The sequence below is a fragment of the Pipistrellus kuhlii genome, unplaced genomic scaffold (genome assembly GCF_014108245.1).
Source record: "Pipistrellus kuhlii isolate mPipKuh1 unplaced genomic scaffold, mPipKuh1.p scaffold_m20_p_28, whole genome shotgun sequence".
Classification (NCBI taxonomy): Eukaryota; Metazoa; Chordata; class Mammalia; order Chiroptera; family Vespertilionidae; genus Pipistrellus; species Pipistrellus kuhlii.
Window position 1 is genome coordinate 567,356 of NW_023425527.1, and position 21,741 is coordinate 589,096.

Sequence of the window (21,741 nt, forward strand, 5' to 3'; positions counted from 1 at the left end):
CTTGGTTGGGTTAATTTGAATACTCGCTTCTGATTGGCTGGTGGGTGTGACTGGTGGATGTAGCAGTTGTATAGTCAATTTGCATATTACTCTTTTATTAGATAGGATAATATAATTAATATTGATGGGTGAGCCATATATTGTACTACAATTACATTTCAAGTTTTGTATTTTCTGGAGTTCATAATTGCCTCTTTTTTTGTTTACGTAGGTTTCTGTATATGAATTAATTCTGAAAATATCCACCAAAATTGAAAATTTTGTATAAGGTGTGAAATTTAAGGCAAAGTTCATTTTTCTGTATCTGGATGTCCAATGTTGCAACAGCATTTGTTGAAACAAATATTCTTTTTCCCCTTTGAATTGTCTTTGCATTTGTCAAGACTAAATTTTGTTGTTGAAGTTATCCTGTTTTTTGGTTGTTCTCAAGTTACTTTAATCCTGCCATTCCATGTGACCACTCAGAGGTCTTGTTTGTGCTTAAAATATAAAACAGTGAAACATCGTGCAAACTGCAAGGTGTATTTGGTTGGTAAATTCAAATTTTAGTTTATACAAGATGTTTGACTTAATTTGAATAATTCAAAATGTATTCTTTCTTTCTAATTATTATGTTTTTAAACCAAAGAATGAATCCAGAAAATCAAATGTGGCATTAGAGGAGTTAGTAGTCATTTCCTGAATGTACCTTTCATTTTTACAAAAACTTCACACTGAAACAAAAGAAAAACACTTGATGGCTTATTGTAGAATTACTTATCTAAAATATTTTATCAGACTTTAACAAAGGATAAACATTTATTAAGTACCCATAAAACTTGTTAGATAAATTGTTGTACTTTTTTGTCCCGTGTGAACTTGGAAGAATTTATCAACATTTGTGATATGGTTGTGAAACCAGCCACTGATTCAGCCCATAATTATTTTGAATTTCATAAAGAAACTTGAAGTGCAATACCCACATTAACATGAATCAATATTAACCCAGTAGAATTCAGTAAGGAAAATGTACAAAAGCAATATTTGGATCTATTATAAAACATATAATACTTTCAACATTACATAAAGGTAATGAAAAAAATCTTAAGAAATTCAAGTTGAGACACCCAAAGCACTATGCTTGAGACAATAAAATTGGGTGATTACTTTTTCCTTTTTTGGACTGTAATTTGAATTATTTTTGACTGGCATTATCTATAGAAAGTAAATAAAAGAACATTTTTACTCTGTATTTCTTCTCTGGCTGTTGTGATTATTTGTTTTATTTCATGATTATTACTGATGTAAAAAAAAAAAAAATGGTCACATGCTGCCATGCCCAAATGTCCTGGATATTGATTCAGGGGAAAGTGGTGATCACTATTTTTGGAGGATGAGACCAGGTTGAGTGTGTGCGTGTGCATTAGGGAAAGGGCCCAGAGCCTCCACTGCCACAGCGGGGAAGCCACTGCTTCGGGGTGTGGATGTGATGGCAAAGAGATGGCGGTAGATGGGGACTGCACCCCAGAGCAGTGAGGAATGGATGGTAAGGACATGGAGCAAAGACACGCTATCTTTCATTGAGAGTCAAATGGTAAAGCTTGACTTTTAAATCAAGTTTTTTATATTTTTTTATATATTGTTTTAAAAGGAAATAATTACAAAAGCAAAAGAACTTAAGAATGGAGATGCCAGCCCTAACTGGTTTGGCTCAGTGGATAGAGCATCAGTCTGCAAACTGAAAGGTCCCAGGTTCGATTCCAGTAAAGGGCATGAACTTTGGTTGTGGGCACATCCCCAGCGGGGTGTGTGCAGGAGGCAGCTGATTGATGTTTCTCTCTCATGGATGTTCTAACTCTCTATTCCTCTCTCTTCCTCCCTGTTAAAAAAAAATCAATAAAATATATATTTTTTAAAAGAATGAAAATGCCAGTATTAGCTGAAACCAGTTTGGCTCAATGGATAGAGTGTCGGCTTGGGGACTGAAGGGTCCCGGGTTCAATTCCGGTCAAGGGCATGTACCTTGGTTGCGGGCATATCCCCAGTGGGGGGTGTGCGAGAGGCGGCTGATCGATGACTCTCTCATCAATGTTTCTAACTATCTCTCTCCCTTCCTCTCTGTACAAAATCAATAAAATATTTTTTTAAATGCCAGTATTAAAAGACTGGGCAGTCAGCAACAGACATATTTAACTATATAATATGGAAATTATTATATAGGACAGAAAAAAAAATATATATATCCCTATGAAAGGAAAATCAACAGAAGTAACAAATTGGACAATCGATAACAGGAGGACATGTAACTGTGCTAACCACCTCACCTTTTGAAGCAGGGAATCAATCGATACTGTCTAAAATTGAACCATGAAACTTGAGAAATCAATGACTCTCACCTCTTTATGGTTTTTCATAATCATTTTTCCTTAACCCGGGGGGGCAGGATCTTTTAGTAATCAATATACCATATGATGGGAAAATATTTAAACTACATTTTCTGCTGTTGAATTTGATGATAATCTTGCATGTTGATAAAGTGTAGAATAGGGATCAATTTTTACCAAATTATTTCTGTCTAACCTTATCTAAAACTTTCTCTCACTTATCCATTCATTATTCTTTCGTATGTAAGCACAGAGAGATACTGGAAATAATGTTTAGCAGAGTTTTTGTTTTCATCCATTCTAAAGTGCAGATTCATTTTGAAATCTAGTGAGCTCATATAATGGCTGTGGGTTAGATGCCAAGAGTGAAGTAGTTGTCCCTGCTGGTAAGACAAAGTGCCAGCATCAAATTTACATCTGGGTATCAGTACTTTGGAAGAAAAGTCCAGAGCACTCTTGGGGGCAGTATTGTTAGGGTGCTGTTCTCAGAATGTCCGCAAGAGGGCATCATTGTAACTAATCCCTTTAGGGTGCTGTTCTCAGAATGTCCACAAGATAGCACCATTGTAACTAATCCCTTAAGGGTGCTGTTCTCAGAACAGAGCACTCTCACACTGCATTCCCCATACTCTTGAAGCATAAAAGATTATGTTGTACACACACACACACACACACACACACACACACACACCACTACTTGGGTTCAAAAAGTGACTAAGAAGAGTTGAACTGTAAATGTAAAGATGGTTTAGGAATATCAAGCAGGGGGGGATGTCCCTCAGCCACCTGCACCCTCTTGCAATCCATGACCCCTTGCGGGGATGTCTGACTGCTGGTTTAGAGCCTTCCTTCCCCGGCTGCCAGCAGGGACCTTCCTTCATTCCACAGCACCACCTGGTGGTCAGCACACGTCATAGTGACTGGTCATTCCATCGTTTGGACAATTTGCATATTAGCCTTTTATTATATAGGATGATAATATAAAATATATATTAACTAAGTCTAAGAGTTATTTCAATAAGAATTTTACTATCGATAGCAAGTGATAAAAAGTACTATGTTATGGTTTAAATGGCAGCATTTTGGGGGGATACAAGAAATGATTTGTCTTAGAGTCAAAATCTAGATTTTATGAAATATGCCATTTCCAAGTGACAAACCTGGATGGTTCAATGCTTTCTTCTTTAAAGTTTTCCATATGGCTTAATTTTACTAGTAGAGTGAATCTGTAGTAATAATTATTATAGACATTACATATAACATTATGTATTATAAGTAGACATTATGCATAAGTTATTATTCTATATAATAAAAGGATAATATGCAAATTATCCCCTCAGGAGTTCATCCAACCAGGAGTTCAACTGCTCACTATTGTTCAGGGGGCAGCACTGAACGAAGGAAAGCCCCTATCAACCTTGATCAGCAGCCAGGTTTGGGGACCCTACCTGTGCATGAATTTTGTGCACCGAGCTTCTACTATATTATAATTAGATATAATGTATAACATATTTTATAGTATAATATATTATGCAGATGTTATACAGATTTATTACACATAAAAAATGATAATATCATGTGTTACATTATAAATATACACTGAATGGCCAGATTATTATTATCTCTGAACACATAATAATCTGGCCACTCAGTGTGTGTGTGTTAGCCTTTTATTATAAAGGATATACATTGGTCACTCAGTGTATATATTATGTAACTAATACGTAAATTTTCATATGCTATAATTTTATTAAAAATATGTAATAAGAAATAATACTATGGGCTCTTTAGTATGACTGACATTTCACTTGAACTATCCTGATATTGCTTTCCCAATTTTATCTATACCCCCCACATTTACTTAGAATTCAGATTTCTACATATCCTTCAGTTTTTCAGTACTTGGGCCATAGTCTAGGTCTAGGGTAGTTTCTTTCATGGTAAAAACAAATATTTTAAAACCAAAGGGCTCTTTGGCCTTTCTAACAGCATCTCTTCTCTCTCTCTCTCTCTCTCTCTCTCTCTCTCTCTCTCTCTCTCTCTCCCCCCTATTTTTTCTCCTCACTCACCTTCTATTTTTCTTCACCTCTTCATTCCTTACCTCTTTCAGGATCTCTGAACGGCACTCCACAGGAGTCATTAATGTCCCTTTGGTTAGAAGAAACAATCCTATTTTAATGAGCAACAAGACCGTTCAGGACCAAGGACAGTAACCCTGAAAGCTGAACAAGCTCCCAGCCCTCACCTTGCAGGTTCCTCCAGGATCTGAGCCGAGAAGCATACCCTCTACTCCCCAAACAGTATCTTGTCCCCTTGGCTGTCTCTACTCCCTGAGGTTTCCACCATTATAGACCATTCTTAGGCTCCAGGCTTCCAAGAGTCCAAAACTGGCGAATACTGTTATCTGGGAAGGCTAAGACACCACACCTCATTCCTATCCTAACCAAGAGCCTCTTGATTCCCATTAACAGGAACTCGTCCAAGCGACCTTGGGCAGAAGAGGGAAAGTAGCTGTGAGGACACAGGTGCATCTCGCAGAACTCGACAGCAGGGCCTCCCGAGGAGAGGAAGGTGCCCTCAGCCTGTCCTTCTCTAGGGCACCTCACTGCATGCCAGTTGGGTGCCAGGCTCTGTGACTGGCCAAACACAAAGGATGTAAGGTTTGCTTCCTCGAGAAGTTACAGCCTGAATGGAATGATTAGACAATAATCCACAAACTGGAGCAAAGGTGGGAGGAGCTATGAGGGAGCAGGAGATTAAAAAAAAAGGGGGGGGGGAGTAATTTGGGGCCGGAGCCCAGAGCGGGCAAAGCCACAGTGTCCTTGGCTAAACTATGGAGACAGCGATCATGGGCATGGAGAAACAGAATGGGAAAGTAGGTTAGGATGATATCATGGAGGGCTTGGGTGCCAGGAAAATAAATTTAACTTGCATCTAGCAAAAAACAAAAATCAGAAGCCCTGAAGGACTGAGGCAGTAGATGCTGTGATCCAGCGTGGGCCAATCAGGGGCCCATCTGTCTTTGACCTCGAGGGAGAAATGGAGACAGGGAAGACTGGAGGCAGGGAGGAAGGGGCTGTTGGACCAAATGATAAATAAGCAGACAGAGGTCGTCAGCACCTGTGAACTCCTCTGTACACAGACCCTGACATACACAGGTCTCCAGCTAAGCATGTATCAGCCCCACAGGGCCTGAGAGGAGGGGCCTCAGGCCAGGGCCTCTGGGGGAGGGATGGTGGCAGAGTGTCAGAAAGGACCCAGAGAATGAACAATTCTAGGCGGGGTAGGGGTGGGGGCAGCAGGGGACAGGGTAGGGCAGTGGTCAGCAAACCGCAGCTCACGAGCCACATGCGGCTCTTTGGCCCCTTGAGTGTGGCTCTTCCACAAAATACCACGTGCGGGCGCACACGTGCAGTGTGATTGAAACTTCGTGGCCCATGCGCAGAAGTAGGTTTTCAGCGTGGGCAATTCTATTTTAAAGAAGTGGCATTAGAATCCTCAAGGGGCCAGAGAGCCGCATGTGGCTCTCGAGTCGCAGTTTGCTGACCACTGGGGTAGGGGATGAATAGTTGATGGTGTCGAATGCAGATGTACCTGATCAGAATCACACCAACATGTGTGCACATACAGGCCAACCCCACCATGCAATGACTACAGCAAGAGCTAGAGCAGGCAGACCCTGGGTCAAGTCCCGGCTCTGCCCTTTTCTAGCTGTGAGATCTTACGTAACCCTCTCAGCCTCAGCTTTTTTCATCTGGAAAAGGTTGATGGTAAGATCCACCACCTGGTTTGTTGTGGGGATTGAAGTGAAATAATAGCGACAATAGACCGGTCCTTTAAAATGACTACAATTCTTGCCCCCCTACATTCAGTGTGACCTTGTGCTTCCTCTCATCAACCCCCTGAATCTGAGTTCAGGACTTGCTTTGGCCAAAGGGACGATAGCAAAGTGATGCTAGAGGAGACTTGAATATTGTTCAACGTGGGGCCTATTCTCTCGTGTTCTTAGAACCCAGCCACCGCGGGCACAAGGCCAGGCTAGCCTGCTGGATGAGGAGAGACACGACCCAGCTGCACCCCTCACTCCAGTCAACAGCCAGCAAATGCCCAGGAAGCAGAGTCACGTGCCGACTGCAGGAATTAGCCCAGCCAAGATCAGCAGACCTACCTGGCCCAAAGTGCCAATCTGCCCAATTGTGAGGGGGAAAAAAAAAAAAATGGTTAGGCCACTACATTTGGGGTGCAGCTTTGTTATGCAGCAAAATCTAATTGATAGACATGTGCTCCTGTCAAATGATAAAGTAACAGGGATCAAATTTATTTTTCTGCCTGAAGCAACCAAAGTAACCAAAAGCAAGACTCTGGACACTGGGTGGGTAATGAAGGATAATGACCCCCAAGAAGCAGGAAAAGAAACGATGTGAGCCCTGAGGTCACCCCGCTTACTGCCAAGAAAAGGTTTCCAGGCTGCAGTGCACAGGGGGAGTCCCAGGTGGATCCCAGGCAACCCCTGAATTGAGACATAACTGAGTCTGGGCAAACCGAGGTGGGGAGACTTCTCAGGACAGAGTGCTGGAGAGGAGAGAGAAACCCAGAGAAGTGCAGAGGGTCCCCCACGAGTATTTAGCGAAGTACTGATCAGGGAGCATGTGTGAGGAAACTCTGAGGCCAGGGAGAGAGCAGAGCCAGAAATAGTGCCAGCTGCCACCAGCCAGACTGTGAAAATGTGTGACTCCCGGGCAGTGAGTCACATACTCAGGAAGGTCAGGTCTCGGTAGTAGGGAATACTTAGTCCTAGACGGAACACACCTCCAGACCTGCCTATTAAAAGCAAGCTAAGGCCGAAACTGGTTTGGCTCAGTGGTAGAGCGTCGGTCTGCGGACTGAAAGGTCCCAGGTTTGATTCTGGTCAAGGGCATGTGCATTGGTTGCGGGCACATCCCCGGTAGGGGGTGTGCAAGAGGCAGCTGGTCAATGTTTCTCTCTCATCAACGTTTCTAGCTCTCTATCCCTCTATTCTCCTCTCTGAAAAAATAAAATATATTAAAAAAAAAAAAAAAAAAACAAGCAAAGTAACTCACTGCGTCCCAGAAAATCTGACACAAAACCTAAAACTCATGGAGTGCTTACTAACTGTATCCCAGCAACTTCACAAATATGTCAGCATTTACACATATGACTACAGTAACATTACTTTATGTATAACTAATGTCCCGGTGCACAGATTTGTGCACATTAAAAGGAAATTAATTAGAAGAAATGTTTTTAATATCCCTATTCTCCCTTTCTCTGTAATAGGAGTGTCAACCGAATTCACAATCAACAATGACAGATTGGAACACACGTGTGGGAATGGCGCCAGTGAGAGCTTTACATGTATCTCGCATATGTGAGTCAACTTAGCCTTTTATGTATATATTGTAGAATAAACTTGCTTAATTAGACCTGCTTTCTGATTTAGCTAAGCTTTTCCCAGCCCAGTGAAGCACCCCAACTTCTCTTTCAGGTAATTGTTAGCAACACAGCAGTAAATATCAACACAAAGCAGATTATCATTGTAAATCGTGCAGGAAGAACAAAGGGTAAAATATTTAACTGCAGCCGTGTTTGACTATTCTGTGCAGTGAGAAAACCTGAAATCATTTTCAAGTCCCGCTATTCTCTTTTCAATCGGGTCAAGTTTCTAAACTTTCTAAATCTCCATTTTCCAGCTAATGAAAAGAAAACAGGATTCAACTGAGTCGCCTATCTGCCTACTCCAGGACTTCTGTGAGAATCAAATGAGATGAGGTATGGGGAAAAGCTTCACAGACATTTGGTTAAAGTGTGAAATGTTTGCACCTGGCTACAAAGCAAGTCATGTTCCTGGGCTGAAGAAACTCCAAGGAGGCTAGTCGCTAGGGGGAGGAAGCCAGGCATTGCTGCATGATGTCATTACATTGTGCCTACAGCAACCATTTCAGAGCAGGGCTGGGTTGGGCTGGGCTGTGGGCCACATTTTGCGCCATGTTGACAGCATTGGCTGCGATTTGGTGGGGTGTCACTCCAGGGTGGTGGTGGGGCCTGTGTCTCATTTTGGGGAGGCTGAGTGTTGGTTTGCCTGCTCCAAGTTCATAGTGGTATTTATTTTTAAATGGCCAGTGGGCGTCCTGGCAGCTCCTGGGTTGAGCATCTACCCTCTGATGGTCAGTGCATGTCATAGCTACCTGTGGGACAGACAGACACGTAGTCTTTTATATATAGAGATAATCATTTGAAATAGCTGCAGTTATTATCTTCATTGTATAGATGATAAAGTCTAAGATAATACATATCAAGTGCCCAGCACATAACGGTTCAATAAATGGATTTTCCCTTAACTCCCCACCCTAGCTCCCTGCATGTAACCATCAACAACCAGATGACTTTTCCCAAATTGTTCATTCATTTCAAAGAGATGACAGCTTTCAAAAGCCACAAACATCAGTCTTCAGAAGGAAAGTGTTCTCTGGCTGGAATCTTGGGGAGAGTCCTGAATGAGGAGTCAAGCATGCTAATTCCAGTCCTGGCACTGCCACTACCTTGCAAGGTGACCTTGAGCAAGTCTTCACCTCTCTGAGCCTGATTTATCCCTCTGCGCTGTGGGGAGGCAAAGGGGTGATTCCTATCAGATTTCCTCAAAGCAACCCTCTCCTTCCAGAGGCCAGAATGCCTCTACCGTCTGCAGGCTAAAATTCTGAGGGTGGAGGATGGCAAAGTTGGAAAAGCAAAGTGGTATCTACCACAGTATTTTCTCTCTCTCTCTCTCTCTCTCTCTCTCTCTCTCTCTCTCTCTCTCTCTCTCTCTCTCTCTGTCTCTGTCTCTCTCTCTGTCTCTCTCTCTCTCTCTGTCTCTCTCTCTCTCTCTCTCTCTCTCTCTCTCTCTCTCTCTCTCTCTCTCTCTCTCTCAGATCTCTGAGTCTCTTGTTGAGCTTTGGCCACAGGTTTCTTGCATTTCTATCCCGCTCCAGTGCAGCATTACCCACTTTGGCCAGAAGGTGGTGCTACTTCCCCGTGTGCTTGCAACTACATTTATTCTGTGCACAAATCGTTTGTACAAAATGAATTCAAAAGGGAATACAGTATAGCCCTTCCTTTGCAGGACCTCACAGTTGAGTCACAAGCAACCAAAGATAATAATTACAGTTCTCAACGGAGGAATGGAATTCCATTGAATTGAAAGTTAAGACTGCCACTTGGTCATTTTGGGCTCCTCACACCTCTGAATCAATCAGGCGTCTTCAAACTGCGGCCCGCAGAGGAGCGTGATCCGGCCCGCCAGGTTTTTTGGCAGTGAGCGCAGCCGAGGTGTTACAGTAGGAATTAGTAGTTCATATAGTCCGGCCCTCCAGCTCTCTGAGGGACCGTGATCTGGCCCCCACTTTAAAAAGTTTGAGGACCCCTGCTTGAATAGACAAAGAAGGGAGTTGTACTGGCTGGGGTGATTGATTCTGACTACAAAGGGGAGATTGGAATGCTACTATGGAGGTAAAAAGTATGCCTGAAATATAGATGATTCCTTAGGGCCCTGTGATTCAAGCCAATGGAAAACTCTAACACAATTCAGCAAAACTTCTAATGGCACAGACCCTTCAAGAATGAAGGTTTGGGAGCAGCCCATCAGGAAAAAGAACCACAACCAGTGCCAAGATGCTTCCTAAGGCAAAGGAAATAATGGAATGCATAGTGGCCATTCCACCTAATTGCAGAGATTAGGACTGTAATTATGATCATGAGTATTCATTTTATTTAATGGATAAATATTGTTTGTGTGTGTATATTTTTCTCCCCTATCTCCTTGTCATCTAATATACAATAAAATGTATTAATAATCACTAACTTCACAATATTGAAGTTACAGGACTGTCGGGAGAAGAGTGACCATCACCCAGACTTCACATCCTCTTCTGGGGAAAGGGTAAGCACATTTTCACTTGTAACACAGGATAATTGTATCGTGTTAAGTGGAAGTATGACTGTTATTGGTTTTATTTGGAGACTGAGTATGTTTAAGAAGGTGCACGTGGGTGCCAGGTTGACTAAACGTGAGCTGTGATCAGTTTGATGTTAATTTGACTAGCCTTGATTACCTACATATTCAATTAAACACTAATGTAGACGTTGCCACAAAGCTATTTTGTAGATATTATTAACATCTACAATCAGTTAACTTTATTTTCCTGGATAACGTGGGTGGACCTGATCCAACCAGCTGAAAGGCTAGAGGCTTCCCTGAGGAAGAAATTCCACCTGTGGACTGCAGTGTTGGCTCCCAGCCTTGCTTCCTCACCCTCTCCCCTCCACCCCCCAAGCCTCAATCACATAATCCAATTTCTCACCATAAATCTTGATAGATGAATGGATAGGTAGATGATAGATAAGAAAAATACCCTACTGGTTGTTTGTTTCCCTGGAACTCTGATAGTATAAAAACCACCTGAGGAAATCTTGCAGCCCTTGAGACTCAGAGCCTGTTTTTGATCCAAAAGCGATCAATGAATATATTCATCAGACATAGTCCCCAAAATTCCTGGAAATGTCCCATGAGTTCAAGATTATTCTAACAGTCGGAACCGGTTTGGCTCAGTGGGTAGAGCGTCAGTCTGCGGACTGGAAGGTCCCAGGTTCGATACCAGTCAAGGGCATGTACCTTGGTTTTGGGCACATCCCCAGTGGAGGCTGTGCAGGAGGCAGCTGGTCGATGTTTCTCTCTCATCGATGTTTCTAGCTCTCTATCCTTCTCCTTTCCTCTCTGTAAAAAATCAATGAAATATATATATTTTAAAATTATTCTGAGGAGTCAGCTGGGTAAATCAGGGCACACTCCTAGAATAGTGTTGTCTTTCAGGGCATGCCTGCAGCTATGTTAGTCCTTTCATGTTTATTAAACTACTAGAGGCCTGACACACAATTCATGCACTCAGGGGGTCCCTCAGCCCGGCCTGTACCCTCTCGCAATCGGGGGCCCCTTGGAGGATGTTGGAGAGCAGGTTTCTGCCCAAACCCTGCAAGCCAGGCCAAGGTGACCGCCCCCTCATCCTTTCCTCTAAGATTTATCAGTCTGTTCCATTTTGCCATGCCTGTGGTTTCTGCTGCATTGAGTGTCTGCCCCTGGTGGTCAGTGCACTTCATAGCTACCAGTCAGCTGGCTCCAGAATAAGCAAATTCATAGAGACAGAGAGATTAGTGACTTCCAGGAACTAGGGGGAAGGAGTAATGGAGAATGACTGCAAAAAAGAACAAGGTTTCTTTTGGGAGTGAAATGTTCTGCAATTAGTGGTGATGGCTGCATAACTTTGAATATACTAAAAATCACCAAACTATATACCACCACCAAGTATAGGGCATTCCACAGTCCAGTAGGGGATCAGTACCTAGTCATAAATTAGTCCTCTCCACTACATCAAACCAGGATCAGACCTGGCCCGAGAGTCTGGAGACCAAGTACTACATTCCAATTGTCCCAAACATCCATGAGACATTAAGTATGTTTCTTTTCCTGTCTGGTCCTTAATTTCTACATAAAATGGGGTAATTTAAGGAGCCTAACTCCCAGAATTCTTTATTCTTGCAGTGTCTTCATCATTGTTTTCCAATTTCAAAGCACTTTCATTTACATGTCATTTGATCCTAGTAACTACTCTAAGGTAGACCAGTATTATCCCCATTTTACAAATGAGTCTCAGAGAGGTTAAATGACTTGTCTAAATTCATACAGTAAGTGTTGGAGCTGAGTCTCAACCCCAGGACTTTGGGTTCTAGATCTTGTGTTCACACACACTACCACTCTTTTTGCATGATTGGCCTCTCTAGAAAGATCAAGACAGCAATTCCAGCAGCTTGCCACTTTTTTTGAGCCCTGACCAGTCGCTCAATGGTTAGTGTTGGCCTATGGACCAAAGGGTTGCTAGTTCGATTCCAGTTCAAGTGTACATAATTTGGTTGCATATTCAATCCAGTTGGGATGCATGTGGGAGGCAACTAGTCTTGTGTCTCATTGATGTTTCTCTCCCTTCTACCTCTAAAAACAAATGGGGAAAATATCCTAGGGTAAGGACAAAAATACTTTAAAAACAAAGTACAATGTATGTCTGCTCTAACCCATTAGAACATGCATGCCATGGAAGCACAGAATTTACCTATCGTGTTGTGTGTGAAGAGCATCCGAGGCTCAAGTACACAAGAACTCAGTAAAATGTTTTAGAGTAACAACAGAAATGAATACAGAGCACCTCTGCTCTCTAACACCTCCGCAAAGATGTAGCCATAAGCCCAGACTCCCAAAAAGTTTAGGGTCAGAGATGAGCAGACACTCTTAGAAGTGTCTCAGTACTACTGACTTGTCCGGGTATATTGGGTCAGGAGCCCCCAAGTGGGACAACCAGGTTAACCCAAGTCAAGATCCTCTCAGGTTCCATCAAGTGTTTCCATCTTTCTGAAGACCCCCAGCTTTCCATTTCTGAGTGGCTAGAGCAGGACTTAGCTAATAGACAATCCTGGTCTCAGGGACACCTAGAATGAGGCATACAGCAGCTGTGAGCTTTGGCCAAAGGTTCTAAGCTAAGCACAGCAGCTACAAACTGCCATCCTGGATCTGGAAACTGAACCTGAAGCTGGAAATGGAGAAGGCAACATGTATTATACTGAAGATCCAAAATGCAGCTCACCTGGCCATCTCTACCAAGGGAGCCAAGAAACCTGTGGGTGAGTGCTGCTGGTTAGTCTTCTGCCACTTAAAGGGCCAACACTGGGCCCTACAACTAAAACTTGATTCGGGCCAATATCTCTCTGCCTGGTCTTCTCTCTTGAGCCCCCATCCTACTCCATCCTAAGCACCCTCCACCCCACCCATGTATGGCACCACTACCATCTGACCAACTCCTTTAAGCCCAAAGAAACCCAAACAGCTCAGAAGTGCATCAATCAACCTTTAATGTCCAAAAGAGGCATGGATGCAGAGCATAGGAGATGTGGCAGGGTCTCAGCCCCAACTCCAGAAATGAGGGAGATGAACACAAACTAGACATTTCCAACTGGCCACACAAGTCTGGGAGGACAGGGGAAAACACAGAGTTGAACATTCATAAAAGGGTTTGGTACAGGGAACTCACTCATCATCCCAATTCCCACCCTCCCGTCAGCATCAGAAAGAAAGCTCGGCAAACACTAAATTCTTGGAGAGGGGATATTCTCCTGCCTTCCCACCAGCCCAAGGATGGAGTTGGGGGGAAAAAAAAAAAAGTGAGCTAGACCCAAACCCCACCAGTGTCAACCTTACACAAGAAGAGTTTTAAATGCAATTTACAAGAATCAGCAGCTGTCAGCAATGACTCCCCCCACTCATACCCCACCCCATCTCTATTTGATCAACAGATAAGGTTTCCCAGTACTCTCCTTGGAATCTCCTCCCACCAGCAGCTCTGCTCCATCTCCTGATACCAGGCTTCATCACTGTAAACTTCCTCCCAAGCACCTGACAGCTCTTATCACTTCCATCCCTACTGCCCACAAGAGGTGACAACCAACCACAAAGTCACTTTCCCTCTCCACCGAGAGCCACCTTCAGGACAGATGGCAATGTGGTCAACTCATTGTGGGCTATCCTCCTAAAACCTTCCTGGGAGCACACAGCCATAGCGCAGTATCTGGGCAAGGTGGCTGGGGGTAGGGGTGGGGATGGAGAGTGCAGGGGCTGTTCCATGTCTTCACCTCCCAAAAAATTTTAACATAAAGGCTCACTTAGAACTAACTGTGTACCCTAACTACCCATATACCCTAGAGATTCCATACCATCCTGCCCTTCCCTCCCCTCTACCCCAAACCAAGACACACACACACACATACACACTGACAAACACACACATATACACAGACATTGATTTGGTTTGACTGCTAAGACCTAACTAAGGAACTACAGTCACCAGAAATTCCCTTGCCAGCCAACTAACAGGGGCTGCTCTAAGAGAACTCTAGAGGAATGAGAAAACTGAGGGCTAAGCAGGGAGCAGAAAGAAGTAGAGAATAAAAAGAAAAAAAAAATCAAGCTAATCCTACCTCCAACATTCTTTTAGCATGGGCTCTGACAGGAAGGTAATCCACAAAGACACAGCCCTTACTGAGAAACTTTTCTGACAAAGACAGCAAGACAAATCTGCTCCCCACTCCACACATCACAGACACGTCTCGGGGCCCCTTAAAGAACCCACCTCCCTAACCCCACACTCTGCCCCAAGCCATGGAATCACAGTTCAGTGGAATAGTCTCCCTGGTACTAGATCAATCCCCCTACCCTCCTTCCTATTCCTCTCTCCTTGCTGATTCTAACACTGTCGCCCAGCAGCCTCCCTGGTCCTTCTAAAGCAGCATCCACCACCAGGAAGAGGCAGATGCAGTTTTAGTTCCACCTCCAGAAACTGACTTCTTTCCCCAGCCTTCTGAGTTTTACAGGCTTTACTGAGGGCTTAGTTTATAAAGAGAGAGAAAGAGAAAAGGAAAGGGTGGGAGAGATTTCCTAGTGCAATACAACAAAAAAATTTTTAAGTTTTGAAAATAAATGTAAAGCAGCCTTCTTCCCCAGGCAACTAAACAGAAAAAAGTTTGGTTTTGTTTACTGCGACATACACATGAAATCGAGTATACAGTCCATGCAGTAGCACAGCCATTGGAGAGGACATCCTGATGCTGGCCCCAGTGCAAAATAGTCCCAGCAACGCCGTCTGCTTGCCATCGCCGCCGCCACTGACACCTTCTCTGCAGCCGCCTAGCCGGACTTGAAGAGGAGGATTGCAACCTGACCCAAGTAAAAATAGATGAAGTGCTTTGTCTCGTGTGTGACGTAGCTGCCAAAATTTCGGCCCACAATACAATGCCAGGTAGGGTTGTATTTCTTGTCAAATTCCTAAAAGAAAAATAAAAGGTAGAGAAGAAAGGTGATTAGACAGCTGGAGGATGAGATCAGAATGGGAGTCTGGTCAGTTATCAGCCCCCATCCACTGCCCCCGCTCCCGGAACCTCAGAAGCTCAGGTTCTGAAGCTGGCTAGGACACTCCTTTCCTCATTAATAGTGAAACACCACAAAGGCTCCACTATTTCTCGCTAGCACTTTACACCCTGATCATCTCTCCTGCCCATAGCCACCCCTATTCAGTAGCCCACCCTGTGACTCTTCAGCAAGGGAATCAGAGAAGCCAGTGGCACCAAGGACCATTCCTGTGTTGCACAGCATGAATAGAGGGGCAAGCCTTGCTGAGTCGCCACCCTCATTACTAAACCAGTATTTCCAAATGCCAAAAACCAAGACACTGGAACAAAATGGGGGCCAAACATTAGGAGTACCAGGAAGCAGTTCTGTGTAAGTCAACATTGAAGGCATTCCCTGTATACCAGGCAATGTGCATAAAACCAGTACCTCAGCCATGAGATCAAGGCAATTCCCTCATTTCTCTCAGGGGCACAAGTTCGGCATCAAAGCCACTTAGGAAATCCTCGTGACCTAATCATAGACAGCTCCCTGCCACCCTGTGGGCACAGCAGGAAACCGAAGGTTCAGTTCTAAATGCATCCCCTTCCACAGCTATGAAAAGGCAATAGCCCTCCACCATCGGCCCAGCAATGCTGCCAACCCTGGACTCAACATCCACAACTCCCACACCACATGACTCCAAAGATATTAAGGAACAGTAGAAAGGGCATGCATCACCAAACTCAGGTTTAGTTACTTTCCTAGGTCTCATATACCTATAATCCCAGATATATCTAAGGATTCTTCTGGATCGGAGAGTCTGATTCTGGACTCTCTCCCTAGATAGGACAAGGACATCACTCAGCAAGGAGCTGGCATACCCAAGAGCCTTGCTGGATCTACATATAGAAAACCTTGCAGTTTCCTCTCCTTATCCCACCCCATCTGGGTAAAGAGTTCTATAAAACCCCAGGACATCCTACTACCTCTATAGACCAGAATGCCACTACTTTTAGGCATTCTCTTAGGACAGTGGTCAGCAAACTCAGTCAACAGCCAAATATTAACAGTACAACCATTGAAATTTCTTTTGAGCCGAAGCCGGTTTGGCTCAGTGGTAGAGCGTCGGCCTGCGGACTGAAAGGTCCCAGGTTCAATTCCGGTCAAGGGCATGTACCTTGGTTGCGGGCACATCCCCGATGGGGGGTGTGCAAGAGGCAGCTGGTCGATGTTTCTCTCTCATCGACGTTTCTAGCTCTCTCTCTCCCTTTCTGTTAAAAATCAATAAAATATATATTTTTAAAAATAAAAAATAAAAAATTTTTTGAGAGCTAAGTTTTTTTAAACTTAAACTTCTTCTAACATCACTTCTTCAAAATAGCCTTGTCCAGGCCGTGGTATTTTGTGGAAGAGCCACTCTCTCAAGGGGCCAAAGAGTCACATGTGGCTCATGAGCCACAGTTTGCCAACCATGGTCTTAGGATACCAGAGCTCGGAATATCAAAGACTAGGACTATGCCACCAATGGACATGGATCCTAACTAGGAATCGGGGGTCTGTGCATCATTTCTATATCTATTCACCCATTCATTCAGGAATTTTTCAGGGACTAACCCCATTGTCCCAATATTGCTCATTCATTAAAAAAAATTATATAGTAAGCCCACCCTTTTCTTAAGGTAGGCAAGAACAACAATCATTTTTAATGTTTGTGTGTGTGTTTCCACCCAAGTCCTTTTTAAGAGAAAGAAAAAGAATTTTCCTACATGATGAGGATTATTATAGGGATATACTACTTTAAATGAGGAAGTTCCCTGAAAACTTGTATCCAATCTTATATTATCCATTCATATATTATTGATGTTCATTATGAATAGTTCTGAATTGGGCTAGTTATATTTAATACTGAAGCTTTATTCCCCGATCCCTTGCAGTGACATAATTATATGTAAATATACACACCCAAACCCCAGCAGAGTTCCTATTAAAAATGCCCAAGATAAATTATTTGGTAATTAATAATCACTCTCTAATTTGTCTGCTTTGCAAGTTTCTAGGGTTTTGTTTGCATGGAATATAGCTGCTTTCCTACATGCCCAGCTCCAGCCCTCCATGGGGTACAGCTCAGTTGCCAGTCCCCACCCCCAGCCACCAGCCACAGCTCTCCCAATGCACCTTCTTGATATAGGCAGCAATGTCCTTCTCTATGTTGTACTTCTCCATAGCCTGAGTGGCGCAGTCGACGGCATCCTGTTGCATGTCCTCAGACATGTCTGCATTCTTGATCACGGCCTTCCGGTCAGACATCGTGACACTGCAGAAGAAGCAAAGATGTCAGACTAACCAACCCCATGACTCTGGACAGTAAGTATTAGCAACTGGGTATGGGGCCTCAGTGGGAGAGGGGAACACGGAGGGTAAGAACAACAGAAAGCACAAGGCAAGAGGTAATAGAAGCAGCTCCTAAGCTCTTAACTGAGATATGACCTCCAAGCCTGGGAAATACAAGATAAATAGTAACAAAGATATAATAAGCCATCAGTTTTTATAAAGTGAGGATTTTCCAACTCTAAATTTATCTCTTTCTGATATTTTGAATAGCACAAATAACCTAGACACTATAATATATCATCTGCTATCAATGTCCTTGTGGCAAATTATTTAACTTGTGTATTTTCATGCCATTACTTCGGGTTATCCTGAGGGTAAACCAGGTGGCATAATACCTGAAGACAATAAGCCCTCGATTTAATGACCATTATTACATCATTGGTATCACAGTAGAAAGCAGACAGACTAGGAATTTTAGCCATGAGGATAGGAACTACTAAGTATCAGGGGGTTGTTATAAGGCTTAATTAAAATTATATGAGAACATCTGTTAACAAAAAAAGTCTACATAGGGGTCTATCCCATTGGCTAGATTCAGCTGGTCACCTGTTTCTGTAAATTGTTTTAGAGGAATACACTACGATGGCAGAGTTGAGTAAAGTTGCAAGAGACTGTATGGCTTATAAAGCCTACAATGTTTACTATCTGGCCCTTCACAGAAAATGTTGCCCAACACCAAGGCTACCAAGGTGACATAACAAAAGGTGAAGAATTATTTTAACACCCCCTTTCCATAGCTCTGCTATCTAAACCAGGTATTCATCCTATAGCAACCTAGAGAGTTCTGGGGTAGGCCTAGGATGACAGGCATCGCAGGAGGGCTGGCTACAACCTGCCTAGCAGTCTGTAGCATGTGAGGATGCTTTGCAAGAATAAAGGAGATGAGCTGCAAAATCCTATCCTTTGTCCTTGACCACAGTTCTGTCACACAGAGCAGTAAAAAGCAACCCTCCCCTCATGTCCCACTCCCCAAAATACCATTCTGTGGGTCCAAAAAATGCTGTCATTCCAGCCCTGTCTGATACAAGGCTCCACAGGACACTGCATGCTCAGAGATCCCTGGTATTGTTCCCAGGTACCCTGATCTCTGAATGCGCACTAGCCTGTGGCCTAGGTAGGCTGAAAGGGAAACAGAATTCACAACTACTCCTTTACCTGTATCAGATGCAAAAAATTCATGCAAGGCAGCTGCCAGCTAGGCAACCCTTAACTGAATCCAAAGCACCTTTGCCTGACTCTATCAATCTAAGCAGGGCTGGTTCTACTTCAGCAGAGCCTGGCAGAGCTAAGAATTAGTGAGTGGATGAGCAACCCCTGTCCCCACATCCCGGGAGGAAAAGTCAGAGCCTCAAGAGGAGTCTGTGAGCACTACCTGAATGACCTTGGGCAATTCAAGGTATTCTTAAAAAAAAAAATCCAGTGATTTTTAAATAAGACAAATGAGGCGACTTCGTGAGTTTGAGCAAAGGTACTAGAGCAGCACTGGGAGAACGTGCTGATATGTCTCTGTGTTGTCAAGAAAACTAGTGTCATCTGGTATCCTATAAACTCAGGGTGGGGGTGGGGCCAGGTTACAAACGCACCGAGCTCAAGTACCAAATTAGCACCCTTTCCCCAGCAAGCTCACCTTGCCCCACTGCCTCATCCCCAAAGTGCAAAGGGACAACTTTATCAGAGTAATTAAAGCCACCTTACTCTCCAGGAGGGAGCCTGCCGTTACATAACGTTGGTCTTGTGACTACAATGCCACGATTCTTCACCCCGGGCCCCCCAGGCGTCTGAGAGGTGAGGCCTAGTAGCCCCAATCTCCCCTGCCCAAGGTGCCGGTGAGAAAAGGCTGCGGAGATGCCAGCCTAGCCCCTCTCCTTCCTGGGGGGGGGGGGGGGGGGGGGAAGGGCAAGGGCCTGGGGCCTCCAGACAGAAGGATAACCCGAGGGCCCCCGGCCAGCTGCCTCAGTCACGAGCCAGGAGCTCCTTGGAAAGCCCAAGAGGGCACTCCAGAGCAGCTCCCATCCTCTATCCTCGGTTTTGCGACAGGGGGGAAAAAAAAAAAAAAAAAGGCTAAAGCCTCGGAAAGACAGGAACCAGGCTCCCTAACACAGAGACTCTGGTTAATTTCCTCCGTTCCCACCTCCCAAGAGGCCCTATCCCTCCACCATCCCACCCCCCAGAAAGCCGGCCAGCACCAGGTGAGAGAGAAAGCATCCTCCCCCCCACCTCCCCCGCCGGCCCGGAGCGGCGTGGGGGTGACGGCGTCTTCGCCGCAGGAAGGGCGCCCCCGAGAGCGGCGGTGGCGGTTTCGGTGGCGGCGGCAGGAGGAGCCGCGTCACGCCCGAGTCCTCCCCACCCCATCCCCTCGGCCCCAACACCAGAAACCTCTCCACGTAGCGCGGGGGGACTCCCGGGGGACGGGAGCCGCCGCTCCGCAGCCCGGGGCCTCCCGCCGTGCCCCGAGGGGGTCGCGAAGGCAGAGGGTGGCGCAGCTCGGGGAAGGAGGGGCGCCGGGGGCGTCACGCCGAGGCCAGCCTGCTCCGGGCCCCTCGTGAGGAGAGGAGGCGGCGGCGGCCGAGGGGGGCGAGGCGTCGGAAGGCCACCGCCCGGGGGACGCCCCCAACCACCGCTCACCTTCACGCAGGCGGCTTCGCGCGAGGCCCCGGGGGAGCGGGCAGCGATGGCCTGAGGCAGGGCGCGGGCAGGGGCGGTGTCACACCCTCGGCTCCTACGGCAGCAGCCGCCGCCGCCGGTCGGTCTCCGGCTCCCGCAGCCCCGGGCCGAGAGCTGGCCGTTGCCGTCCGCCCTTCGAGCCTCCCCGGCCGCCCTCGCCGCTCACGCCCGCCGGCCACCTGCTCCGTCCGCACTGGCACCGCGCCGCTCGGCTCCGATCCGCTCCGCCGCTGAGAGCGACCGGTGCGCGGCCCCCGCTGAAATAGCGCCCCGCCCCGCCCCCCCGCCGCGCGCGCCGCCGTCCGCGCTCCCCATTGGCTGCGCCCGGCCGGCCCCGCACTGCGGGCTTCTCCCCGCGCCGCTCTCGCCCCACATCTTGTTTCCTCCCACAATGCCTCGGGGCGGAGGGAGGAGGGGCGCCGGGCGCGGGGCTGGGGGGCGGGGGAGCCGGAGAGAGTGGGGGAGGGAGTCGTGGCCTTAGAAGAAAAAGAAGAATGCGGACCCCCTTCACCCGGGACTGGAGAGGCTGGGCCTAAAAAAGGAATAAAGAGGCGAGGCTCCGAGAGTGAGGAGAGGAGGAGGGGCTAAAGACCCCAATCCTCCCCCAAAAAAAGAATAAAGAGAGGAGGATGGGGATTTCAGACCCAGGGAGGTGATGGGGGAAAGAGGTAGAGATCCTAACCTTAGGGAGAGGAGGGGGAATGGGGGAGGGGAGGAGGGGGGAGTCATCAGCCTCAGAGGAAAAGACAAAGACCCCCTTCCCTCCCCCAAATCTGTGGGAAGGAGAACAGGGAAAGTCTGGAACCAGCCCTAGGGCTCCCTTCCCCTCACATCCAAGGAAGGCCCCGTCTCCATCCAGCTCAGCCTTTGTTCTTGAGCCTCGAGGCCACCGCACTAAGTTGCCAGCCCGGGCCTGGGTCGCTGTTTGTCTTCAAGAGCAGTGGAGGCACACACGTAAGCACAATTGTGAGAAGGGAGCTGTGTCGTCGGTAAGCCTTTCTGGTCGGTCAGTCCCTGCCTGTCTGGTTAATCCGGGCTGGAGGGGGAGTGGACAGAACCCCCTGGAAGTGGGAAACGTAGCCCGTCAGAGCTACGAGGAGCTTTAAAATTCACCCTTCCATATTCTCTCCTTATAAAGGAGAGAACCAATGTTGGGTGGGGGGGGGTCCCTTGACAGGTCACAACAGGTCACGCCTGGACGTGAATTCTAGGCTGAGAAGTGGTGCTTCTAGGCAGGAGCCCCACGCGTAGCTGGAGAGGCTGTTTATGAGAGTGCGTGTAGTATGTACACATTGGGGGAGTGTTGCCCTCCCCCGCCTCACACGTCTAGAGGAGAATAGGAAA

The 21,741-nt window shown here is 46.0% G+C and overlaps 1 protein-coding gene across 1 annotated transcript; it reads right to left on the reverse strand.

Moving 5' to 3' along the window:
* Positions 1–13,296: 13,296 nt before the first annotated feature.
* On the reverse strand, positions 13,297–20,569 carry DYNLL2 (dynein light chain LC8-type 2). The gene is made up of 3 exons (XM_036454287.2): positions 20,359–20,569; positions 17,518–17,656; positions 13,297–15,279 (listed from the first exon to the last, which is right to left on the reverse strand). The coding sequence occupies exons 2-3, from the start codon at positions 17,647–17,649 to the stop codon at positions 15,142–15,144; spliced, it is 270 nt and encodes an 89-aa protein (XP_036310180.1). The 5' UTR covers positions 17,650–17,656; positions 20,359–20,569; the 3' UTR covers positions 13,297–15,141.
* Between the last annotated feature and the right edge of the window lie 1,172 nt (positions 20,570–21,741).